Source organism: Hemitrygon akajei, chromosome 8 (genome assembly GCF_048418815.1).
Source record: "Hemitrygon akajei chromosome 8, sHemAka1.3, whole genome shotgun sequence".
NCBI lineage: Eukaryota > Metazoa > Chordata > Chondrichthyes > Myliobatiformes > Dasyatidae > Hemitrygon > Hemitrygon akajei.
In genome coordinates this window covers 68,387,324-68,399,672 of record NC_133131.1, presented here as the reverse complement: position 1 = coordinate 68,399,672, position 12,349 = coordinate 68,387,324, and the positions used below count along the sequence as shown (strand labels likewise).

Sequence of the window (12,349 nt, the reverse complement as noted above, 5' to 3'; positions counted from 1 at the left end):
TTTTGGAGAATTATGTGCTGGACATGGAGGCTGGTGGGGTGGTTGGTGAGAACGAGGAACCCTATCCCTGGTAGGGTGGGGGGGATGGGGTAAGAGCAGACACATGTGAAACAAAAGAGATGCGTTTGAGGGCAGCATTGATGGTGGAGGAAGGGAAGCCTCTTTCTTTGGGGGGAAAAAAGAGGACATCTCCTTCGTTCTAGAAGGAAATACCTAATCCTGAGAGCAGATGTGGAGGAATTGAGAGAAGGGAATGGCGGTTTTACAAGTGGCAGGTTGGGACGAGGTATAATCCAGGTAGCTGTGAGAGTCCGTGCGTTTGTAATAGTCACCGGTGGATAAGCTGTCTCAGGAGATAGAGACAGTGAGATCGAGAAAAGGGAAGGTGGTGTCAGAAATGGACCAGGTAAATTTGAGGGCCAGGTGGAAGTTGGAGAAAAAGTGCTTGGAACATAGACTGTATGACCATGACATGGGTGATCATGGTCTTTCCATGACCGTGATTGTTCTTGGTAAATTTTTCTACAGAAGTCATTTGCCATTGCCTTCAACTGGGCAGTGTCTTTACAAGACAGGTGATTCCAGCCATTATCGATAATCGTCAGAGATTGTCTGCCTGGTGTCAGTGGTCACATAACCAGCACTTGTGATCTGCACCGGCTGCTCATACGACCATCCACCACCTGCTCCCATGGCTTCACGTGACCCTGATCGGGGGCTAAGCGGGTGCTACACCTTGCCGAAGGGTGACCTGCAGGCTAGTGGAGGGAAGGAGCACCTTACACCTCCTTTAGTAGAAACGTATCTACACCCTGACACCCGATATCTTTTACATCTCTATCATTTATCAGTGTTTCTTCATATTTAACCCCTCAACAACTAGAAAGTGCCCATCTCTATCCACTGTGTGTGCCATGTTCCAAATGCCATTATCTTATCAGGCTTTGCTCTCACGCACTCTCTCCCTACATTTGAAGGCCTCGATAGAGTGGATGTGGAGAGGATGTTTCCCATGGTGGGTGAATCTAGGACCAGAGGACACAGTCTCAGAATAGAGGGGCGGATGTCCTTTTAGAACAGATTAGGAGAAATTTCTTTAACCAGGGAGTAGTGAATCTGTGGAATTCATTGCCACAGGCAGCTGAGGAGGCCAACTAATTGGGTATTTTTAAAGCAGAGGGTGATAGATTCTTGGTTAGTCAGGCATGAAGGGATCTGGGGAGAAGGCAGAAGATTGGGACTAAGAAGGAAAATGAATCTGCAATGATGAAGTGGTGGAGCAGACTCAATAAGCCAAATGGCCTAATTCTGCTCCTGTATTTTATAGTCTTAGAATAGTTTTATTCAAGTCCTGTCATCAGTTGTTCTCCCACCACACGTTGCTGACACCGAACGCTCAGGGAGGTAGTACCGTCCAATGGGAAGGAGGGTAGAGGTGCATGTGAGTAAAAACCAAGGCTGAGACTTTAAATAACTTCATCGTCACTTCCCGATAACCCCTCTCACCGGAGAGAAAACCTCAGCGGTTCTCTCAAGTTCCTGGACGTGTTCATAATCCGGCAGATAAAAGCTCCTGACTTGTTCCTGTCCAAACAAATCTCGGAAGTGCTTAAATAGGAAGCACAGGAAGCAGCAGTAAGACAGATTGTTACCTGCTGTTTCTGGTCTGGTCTGGTGTTTTTCAAGGAGATCCCATGAATTGCCTCTGGCAGCTTCTCTTGTGTTTTGGAAAGGGGCCAAGGGTGACAGTCAACAGAATAAATTAGCTTTAGTCCATAAGATAAAGGAGCAGTATTAAGCCACTTGGCCAATCGAGTCTGCTCCACCATTCTATCATGGCTGTTTTATTATCCCTCTCAACGCCATTCTCCTGCCTTCCCCCCGTAACCTTTGATGCCCTGACTAATCAAGAACTTATCAATCTCTGCTTTAAATATACCCAATGACTTGGCCTCCTCTGCAGTCTGTGGCAATGAATTCCACAGATTCACCACCCTCTGGCTAAAGAAATTTATTTTCATCTCTGTCCTAAATGGACTATTCTGAGGTTGTGCCCTCTAGTCCTAGATTCCGCCACTGTAGGAAACCTCTTCTGCACATCCACTCTGTCTAGACATCTCGATATTTGATAGGTTTTGTTGAGATCCCCTCTTGATTCTTCTAAACTCCTGAGAGTTCAGGCTCAGAACTATCAAACACTCCTCATACATTAACCCTTTCATCCTTAGAATCATTTTCATGACCCTCTCAGGAAAGAGAGCCAAAGCTGCTCACAATACTCCAAGTGCGGTCCAGCCAATGCCTTATAAAGCCTCAGAATTACATCCTTGCTTTTATATTCCAGTCCTTTCACAGTGAGTGCTAACGCTGCATTTGCCTTCCTCACCCCTGAGTTAACCTTCAGGGGATCCTGCACAGGGATTCTGCAGTCCTACTGCCATCAGAATGGTGTATGTAACCTCTTTGCTCAGAAGCAGCTGCAAGTACCGTTGCATCATACAATCCGATCCCATTTGCAGCTCCAGGCTGCAATAAAACAGTACCAATGCTTCACATAACAATGGAGGTAAGAGAGGACCTCAGCAGACTCCCCGAGAAGGCACAGCTCGGTGTCTGGGCGTACCAAAATGGTACGGAGTGTCCGCACTATGTCAGGAATTGGTTACTACTTTACTGGGTAGGCTGACATCCACTAACCTGGCACAGACAATGAGTTAATCTGATGTCTCTTTAGTGATACAGCAGGACTACAGGCCCTTCCGGTCCAATTGCACCCCTGTGACCAATTATCCTGCGAATCCATACGCCATTGGACTGTGAGAGGAAACCTATCCGGTCACAGGGAGAGCACAGTCTCCAGCTGCGGGAATTGAACCTAGGTCCCTGTCACTGTACACTACCCTACTGCCCCCTGCTGAATACTATCAGGACTCAGGAATGTTTTGAGCTGGTGACCATTCATCAGAACCTGAACTGTTCACTGTCTCCCTTTCCACAGGTGCAAGGTGATCTGCTGAGATTTTCCTGCGTTTCCATCATTTGCAAGGGTTTATTTTAAATTTTTCCGTCTCTATAAATGTACCTTTGTGATTAATTGCAGTTCTGCCTCCCCATCCCAGGATATGCTGCATTTCACTGACCCTGGTATATGCATTTTCACTACAAAGAATGCATCTTGCAGCCCCAGGGATTTCAGTCTGCCTGACTTCATGACTTTCCCCTTTTTTAAATAGCAAATTCCCCTTCAGCTCTGCACCACTGAATCGGAGAAATTGCCACAGAGATCAAGAGTGTTGGGGCCACTCTGCCCTCACTAGCAAGGATGAAATTAAAGCAACACACACAAAATGCTGGTGGAACACAGCAGGCCAGGCAGCATCTATAAGGAGAAGCACTGTCGACGTTTCGGGCCAAGACCCTTCGTCAGGGCTAACTGAAAGGAAAGATAGTAAGAGATTTGAAAGTAGGAGGGGGAGGGGAAAATTTGAAATGATAGGAGAAGACCAGAGGGGGTGGGGTGAAGCTGAGAGCCAGAAAGGTGATTGGCAAAAGGCATACAGAGCTAGAGAAGGGAAAGGATCATGGGACGGGAGGCCTAGGGAGAAAGAAAAGGAAGGGGAGCACCAGAGGGAGATGGAGAACAGGCAGAGTGATGGACAGAGAGAGAGAAAAAAAGGAGGGGGGGAAATCTAAATAAATCAGGAATGGGGTAAGAAGGGAAGGAGGGACATTAACGGAAGTTAGAGAAGTCAATGTTCATACCATCAGGTTGGAGGCTACCCAGCCGTTTAATAAGGTGTTGTTCCTCCAACCTGAGTTTGGATTCATTTTGACAATAGAGGCGGCCATGGATAGACATATCAGAATGGGAATGGGACGTGGAATTAAAATGTGTGGCCACTGGGAGATCCTGCTTTCTCTGGCGGACCGAGCGTAGGTGTTCAGCGAAACGGTCTCCCAGTCTGCGTCGGGTCTCACCAATATATAAAAGGCCACACCGGGAGCACCGGACGCAGTATACCACACCAGCCGACTCACAGGTGAAGTGTCGCCTCACCTGGAAGGACTGTCTGGGGCCCTGAATGGTGGTGAGGGAGGAAGTGTAAGGGCAGGTGTAGCACTTGCCCCGTTTACAAGGATAAGTGCCAGGAGGGAGATCGGTGGGAAGGGATGGGGGGGACGAGTGGACAAGGGAGTTGCGTAGGGAGCGATCCCTGCGGAAAGCAGAAAGGGGAGGAGAGGGAAGTTACAGAGTACGGGAAGTTATCAATGGACAGGTCGGGTGGGCACAGACTCGGTGTTCAGTCCAGAGAGGTGAGATGACATGTATGGGACTGAACAAGGTCAGGAAATTTGTGATAAATAGTCAGACACCAGAAAATGACTACGGACTCTCACCATTCTGGTTGTGCCATCTTCTCATTACTACCATCAGGGAGGAGGACAGGAGCCCAAAAAGCCACGTTCACTGATTCAGAAACAGCTTCTTCCCCTCCATCAGATTTCTGAGTGGTCTGTGTACCTCATTATACCTTTCTCTTTTGCACTATTAATTTAAAATTTTATAGGAGTTGTCTGCCTTTGCACTGAACTGCTGCTGCAAAGCATTTCATAATATGTTGGTTATAATAAATCTGATACAGCAATGTGGAGGAAAAGGGTGATTTTGCAGTACTGCCTGAAGTCGGAGATCTGTATGAGGAGTGTACAGCTCAAAATGGATCCTTTGGACCTGCCTTCACAGAGAACGGCATTGATATAGGCACAGATGTGGGGGCAGTATTGGAAATATAAACAGCCATCCACTCCTACAGCACCATCCTTGTAGCCAAAGAGCACTGGAAACTGTGTCTCAGAGTCTGCATTGTTCCATCCCTGGCTTGCTGTAAATGACTTGGGATGGATGTTCTCCGAGCCTGGCAGTCTATTTCTTGTTAAAGATATGGAACCACACCGTATCCAGGCTACAGTTCGGCTCATTAATGGGGCAACTCATTTTCTATCACTTGCCTGACGATACTTTCTCTCTTTTTTTTGCCTCCCTAGTATCCTTTTATAATTCCACACCAGCACTTCCCATTCTCGGGTATTTCTACAACGTTGCGTTGCAGGTTTTCCTTTCTTCTCATTTTCCTACCCTGCATGATTGAGGATGTGAGAGTTTCCCTCGGTCCCTCGCTATGTGCTCCCCACTCTACCCTCCAGTCCATACCCACCCCCACTGCCCTCTTTCTAATTTACCATCAAGTAACTTTCTTGACTACTTTTGGGCTCATCCCATTTCAAAACAAAATCCAGTCTACTTTATGTCCCCCTGTCAAACTTGTGCACTGATCTTAAAAGTTCTCTTCAATGAATTTTCAGAATTCTTTTCCACCTTTACCTGTTGTTGCTGACCTTGTTTACGTTGTGTGCACTACCTGCAGGAAAGATGTGAGTAAGACTGAAAGAGTACAGAGAGTTTGCCATGATGTTGCTGGGTCTGGAGGTCCTGAGTTATGAGGAAAGACTGAACTGGTTAGGACTTCATTCTCTAGAACATAGAAGGCTGAGGGCAGATTTGATAGAGGTATTCAAAATTATGACAGGTATAGTTAGGGACAGACTTTTCCACTGAGGTTGAGTGGGACTACAGCCAGAGGTCATGGGTTAAGGATGAAAGGTGAAAAGTTTAAGGGGAGCATGAGAGGAAACCTCTTCACTCAGAGGGTCGTGAGAATGTGGAACAAGCTGCCAGCACGAGTGGTGGATGCAAGCTCGATTTCAATGTTTGAGAGAAGTTTGGATAGGTACATGGATGGGAGGGGTATGGTCCCGATGCAGGTCGATGGGAGTAGGTTGTTTAAATGGTTTGCATTGGAAGAGATGGGCTGAAAGACCTGTTTCTCTGCTGTCAGGTTTTCTATGACTCCATGTCACGTTGGTTAGATCCCCACTAATCTGCCCATGTTTACTTTTGATCTCTTCTCCAGTGCCTCCTTTAGTTCAACTCGTATACTCTCATTTATTGATTTCTCTAGGATCTTGTCCTCCTCACAGATCATTTATTTCCTTAGATGACACTGATAGGCTTCCTGAATCCCATATCCCATCTGAAAGGCTTGTGTAAGGAGTTCTGAGCCAGCATTCCTGCACTCTATGGCTCGGCTGAGTAACAGCCACATCGTACACCCATGTGTTTGTTTGTCTACCTCCCTTTTGATGCCAATCTTCCCAGAATCATACTGCCATAAAGTTTTTCCCCGATTCTTCTCCATTCCAAATTTATTACTGAACCCTTCTTGTGTCTTGGCCTTCTGAAACTGCTGTTGAGTTCTCATTCCCAGGCCAAGTAGTTTCCATCCACCCTGAAGTCAAATGCCATCCTCGTCTCCAGGATATTGATACTTGAGATGTTGTCCTCTGTTCCCCTCCCCTGTTTGCACTGTCCTCTATTTGTAATCAACACATTGCATATATGGCGGCACCTCTTGAGGCCCTACATTTTTAATCATATTCCCAGCACTGCTTGGAGGACCTCATCATTCTTCCCATCTCTTGATGGTGTTGCTTTGGACCACAATCTCATTCCACCTCAATACTGTGCGCCCACTCGCGGCATCTCTGGAACTGTAGAGGCAACAGAGTCTCGGCGATGTTGATTACAGACTAGGCTCCAGCTGTCCTTCCCTGAGAAACCATGGCCATCTCCAGTTTTCAGAGAGAAACACAGGTGGTTGCACTTGGGGCTCCAGCACCGTCTGTCAGTTTATGGCAGGTCTCACCAATGTAGAGGTGGCGGCATCGGGAGCACCAGACACAATAGGCAACCCCAGCACATTTGCAGAGGAAGTGCAGACCTGGAAGAGCTGATAGGGGCCCTGAATGGTAGTGAGGAAGGAAATGTAGAGGCCAGGTGTATCACTTGCTCTGCTTGCGAGGGTAAGTGCAGGGAGGGAGTCAGTGGGGAGGGACGAAAGGAGAAGGGAATCACGGAGGAAGTGATCCAGGCTGAAAGCAGAGAGGGGAAGAGAAATAAAGATGTGTTTGGTGGTAGGGTCCTGTTGAAGATGGTGGAAGTTGCAGAGGATGATGTGTTGGATGTGGTCGCTGTTGTTGTGGTAGGTAAGGACAAGAGGAACTCTGTCACTGTTAAGGTGTCAAGAAGATGGGGTGAGCACAGATATACGGGAAATGGAGGCGAAGCGGGTGAGGAGGAAGGGAAACCCTGTTTGTTGAAGGAGGGCACCTTCCGGTCAAGATGGCGCCTGCATACAATGCTCCTTTGGTCAGCATCTTCGGGCTAGATCACTTTTCACTTTTCCTTTTCACTTCTTTTATGTCTTTTGCACTTGTTTCTCGTCTTGAATGTGATTCTGGAACTGTTGGAGACTGTGTTTTGCTGTTTGGAGATTGTTTGAGTGCTTCTGCACTCTGCGGTCTCTGCGAGAATTCTGGGAGGCAGAGGCAGCGTGAGTGAACCTTGTGGGGAGAAAGCTGCAGGATGGCGCACGAGCCCAGTGCCGATTGAAGCATCGAAGTACTGTCTGATCTTTTGCTCTGTACTGGAGAGAGGCGAGTCTGCTGCTGAGCCGGGGATTTCCTGCATTGTGGATGTGGCATTGGACTATAAAATCTCTTTTTCAGTCTGGTAGTTTTTATATTGTGCTTTTTCGCCTGAAATAGTTCACAGCCAGGGTTACCTCCATCTCTGCTTATCACCTTATGTGTATCTTTCTTCATTCTTACCCCAGATATTAGATGAAGTGGAGAAAAGACGAGAGCTTTCGCCCGCCCTCGTCCACCCTTTCATGAGGAGCGTCATGGAGGCCCCTTTCCCTGCCCCAGGTCGAGTCATCACGGTGAAGAGCTTCCTGCCAGGTTCAGGAAATGAGGTAATGTCAGGCGCGCTGCCGCAGGTAGATGGCACAAGAACTGATGGTGGGCAAGGTGGGTCTGTGCCGTGGCCTGGGATGAGGCAGGAACTGAACGGGACGCCCAAGAAGAGAAGTGAAGTGGGCCAGAGGTGAAGTGAAGCCTAGAGTGGGAAGGAACTTGTGGTTTATACATGGACCCTGGCCAGTGCAGGAGGTTGGGAAATGCTGAGCAGTGCATTAGAAGGTCTACAGGCAAGGTGGACCGAGACTGTTGGATCTTGTGATGTCCTTTTCCCAGGGTTGAAATATCAGGTCATGCACTTAACATTAGGGGGTAATTTCAAAGTGATGTGCCGAGTAAGATTACTTTACCCAAAGTTGTGGGTGCCTGGAACATGCCACTAGAAGTGGTGGTCAAGGCAAATAGGGCAGGCAGGTGTTTACCAGGCCCTTGGGCCCGTGAATGTGCGGAGAACAGAGGGATATGGACATTTAGTTGGGTATTTGATTACTAATTTAATTCATTTGGTGCAGCATCATGAGTGTCCTGCACTGTAGCGTTCTTTGTTTGGAAAATATTGCCATCTTTTGCAGAACCATCTTTCTTGTACTGTGATGGAGGCATTTACGTAGAACAGTACAGCACAGAAACAGGCCATTCGGCCCACAATGTTGAACCAAACCAGCTACAAAGCAAATCAAAAACGCCCAGACACTAATCCCTCCTGCCTACACACGCCCACGTCTCCATTCTCCTTGCATCCATGTTCCTATCCAAACACCTCTGAAAAGCCTGTGATGTATTTGCCTCGGCCACCATACCGAATCTCATTTGGTCTCGGAGAGCAGGTTTCACTCTTGACACATTGAGGGGCTGCACGAGGGTGGGAAAACATGGGAATATTTGACACAGCAGGTCAATATCAAGGTCATTAGCACCAATGTCATTGTCTACATTGCCATTAGCACGAACAAATCAAGTACAACCCCATCCTAAAGGATTACGACACAAGACAAAAGGCTCTGACTGAGAAAGGAACTTGCATTTATCATAGTTTTAATATTCTGGAATGCTACCAAGCCCCTCCTCCTTTAATTTCCCTGTAATTTGTTCCTTCACGCCTGCCTTTCAGTCTACAGACTCCATGGCAACCATTCCTGCCATTGTTTACTGACCCCATTTATTCTCTACTCATGCCCATCATCTCCTGCTGGATTTTGCCACCTGCCCCTGGAGTAGACTAGCTCACAGCAACCAAAGTGCACATCATTGGGATGTGGGAGGGAACCCAGGGGAAACTTACAAACTTCACGTAAACAGTACCCAAAGAGAGGATCAAACCAAGGTCGCTGCAACTGGGAGAAAGCAGCTCTCCTGCCCATTCCAGTCACCACCTTCTCAGTCAGACCCCTGTTGTAATCCTAGAAACTAAATGCAGTAGGTTACCTGGTTGCCATGGTGATGCATCACACTTTTCCCGTCCTCCCACAACCACTAAATGCTGTGCTTGCACTACGTGGCGTGAACTGTTGACTACAGGTCGACTTAGACAGGAGTAGGATGCGGTGGCACGAGAGTGGGGAAGAGGAAGAGGTGTACATTTGCTGGACTTGCTCTGAGAACAGAGAAATCGTGGAAGTTCTGGATTTGGCTGCATGAGACGGGACTTTGGAAAGTCTGTGATGGTTAATGGAATGTTGTATGTTAGATTCAGCAATGAGGTCGGGACATGGTACGACTGGGAAAGGCCAACAGCAGGCTGAGAGGCTGGGTGGGTTTTGCTGGGATATGGCAGTTGTGGTCAAAGTCATCCACTCAGCTGCTGTAATGGGGTGGGTGGCCACAGACTATTGCATTTCTATACAAGGACGGAATGTGTAAACCAAACCACAGCGTCTTCCCAGCTTCACCATTAGGCCCATTCTCAACTACATCTCCTCGCGTCCCTTTTGCTCCTCGTTGCTGGTTAGCGCTACCGGTAATGTCCCGCGCTGACGCAAGACTGACATCCCTCAGGTGATTGAGCTCTGCCGACCCACGGATTCGAGGCTGGAGCACGTAGACTTTGAATGCCTCTTCGGGTGTTTGAACGTGCGGCATGTGGTCCACGTGTTTGCCTCTCTGCTCCTGGAACGGAGGGTGATCTTTATCGCAGACAAGCTCAGGTAAGGAGTTTAAATCACCTTGTGTACACTACACTGATCTCATTGTGGCTTCTTAAACCAGGACCCAGGATCTAGTCAACATGGAATCTGGGAGTGGAGGGGGAGCTTCTGGACTTGATGAAAGGTGGAATTCACAACTAGAGATGCTGGGGGCTGCACTGAAGGACAAGCTCAATACATGAGGGAGAAAGTAATAGAAGGGATGCTGGTAAAATGGCATCAACAGAAGGGGAAGCAGGCTTGTATGGAGCATAAACGCACACAAGTGTAAAGCTGAATCAATTGTTATTACACTACAATTTATTTTGTCTGTTGGCATCAACTGGGGAGGCTTGTGTATTGGAATATGAGCGAACAATGTGGGGCTCAAACTCTTTCCTTTGCTTCTGGACTTAAATATCGCTGTTTCTCTTCTATGGCTCAACTCTCTGTTTTTAAACCTATACCTTTTCCTGCCAAGGCTCATCTTTGTGTCTTGTGTCTCCAATTTAAAACAAATCTCAATATCACAACCGATTTAATGCTCTTCCCCCTACACACCATTTTGCTTTTGTATTCCTGTAATGAAATTCACTCACTGGCTTACATGTCCCATTCACTGGATTTTATCCACAATGTTTTTGCCGTCTTGTGACTAACATGTGCTGGCCCAGCCTTCCTGTAACCTGCGTTGTGCCCCACTCTCCCTGCCGTGTTTCTCGGTCACTCTGAATTCTCTTTGTATTTATGATGATTAACCGCTCTCTGGTCAGTGATGGTTCCTCTTGTTTTCCAGCACTCTCTCTAAGTGTGGGCATGCAGCTGTGGCCATGCTGTACCCATTCACCTGGCAACACACCTACATCCCTGTGCTTCCTGCTGTCATGATTGACATCGCTTGTTCTCCCACACCCTTCCTTATCGGAATCCTTTCCAACTCGGTGCCTCTGCTGAATGACCTGCCAATCGAGGAGGTGAGAATTCAGAAAACCCTCAGGGAGTGCCTGTTAGGACATGGAAGTGGAAAATAATGAACTCTGAATGATGTGATTTCTGTCTAATCTAAGTGTGAGTTCAGTGACGGGGTGTTAAAATTAGAATTGTGAAATTATTGTCACTTTTTCGAAGATATCTTCTGTACCTAATAAAGTGGCCACTGAGTGTATGTTCGTGGTCTTCTGCTGCTGTAGCCCGTCAAGGTTCGACATGATGTGCCCGTTGGCGTGAGTTACTGTCGCCGTCCTGTCATTGACAAAGTGTTTGCACCACACAGCTGCTGCCCACTGGATGTTTTTGATTGCTTTTCTCAACATTCAGGAGATCAGCGGTTTCTGAGATTCTCAAACCACCAACAATCATTCCACCGTCAAAGACACTTAGATCACATCTCTTCCCCATTCTGATGTTTGGTCTGAACAACCAAACCTCTTGACCATGTCTGCATGCTTTTATATATTAAGTTTCTGCCACATGATTGGCTGATTAGATATTTGCATTGATGAGCAGGTGTGCCTAATAAAGTGGCCACTGAGAGTATATTGAGTCATTACATGGTGCATTGAGATAGTCAGGGTCGAAAAATCAGTGAATGCAGAAGTGTAGGGAGATAGTAAGATGCAAGATCATAATGAAGTAGATTGTGTCCATCTTGTCCCTAGAATGTTTAGTATTTCCTGAGGGTAGGATATGTTCAAACAGTTTAATTTCTGTCTCCAAGACAAGTCTGTATGTTTGCAAGTTTATTTTATGTGTAAACCTTAAAACAAGACCTGCACTTGCTGGAAATCGGAGCCAGAACAGTTATGAAGACGGGTTGCAGGCCCCGAATGATAACTGCTTCTCTTTCCTCTGACGCTGACCAACTTGCCAGTGTCTTCCTCCCTTGTTTCTAGTTTGTACGTGTCTTTCAAGCAATGGATAGAAGTGCAGAAGGGACTCACCCTGAAAGGTTGACTGTCCATGTCCCTGACCTGCAGAGTTCCTCCCGATTCCAGCTTCTGCGTTATCTTGTTTCTCTGTCCTTGAGGCAAGGAGTGTGTTCTCCCCGTGAGTGTGTCTCCCAGGCTAGCGACCTGCTTGGGCAGTGCGTCAGAGGGAAGGGTGGTATGCAGTCAGTACTATGTGCCTGTAAGGGCACTAGAGGAATGTCTTCCCTTAGTGACCTGAAGAAAAGCTCTTGTGCAAAGCTGTACCTTCTCTGGGTATGGAATCGAGTGAGCACATTTGCTGCTGACACTATGCCATACTGATCTGGTTCTGTACCTTGCTGTCTGGGTATGGAATCGAGTGATCACATTTGCTGCTGACACTATGCCATACTGATCTGGTTCTGTACCTTGCTGTCTGGG

General features: G+C 47.3%; 1 protein-coding gene across 3 annotated transcripts in view; it reads left to right on the top strand.

Annotated features, from left to right (window-relative positions):
• The window catches only part of LOC140731957 (DENN domain-containing protein 2C-like), a 181,432-nt gene that overhangs the window by 139,661 nt on the left and 29,422 nt on the right, over positions 1 to 12,349 (top strand). For all 3 annotated transcript variants that reach the window (XM_073053968.1, XM_073053966.1, XM_073053969.1), the window contains exons 13-15: positions 7,734 to 7,874; positions 9,874 to 10,022; positions 10,798 to 10,975. In XM_073053968.1, the coding sequence (XP_072910069.1) occupies positions 7,734 to 7,874; positions 9,874 to 10,022; positions 10,798 to 10,975 (468 nt within the window). The remainder of the gene's footprint in view (positions 1 to 7,733; positions 7,875 to 9,873; positions 10,023 to 10,797; positions 10,976 to 12,349) is intronic.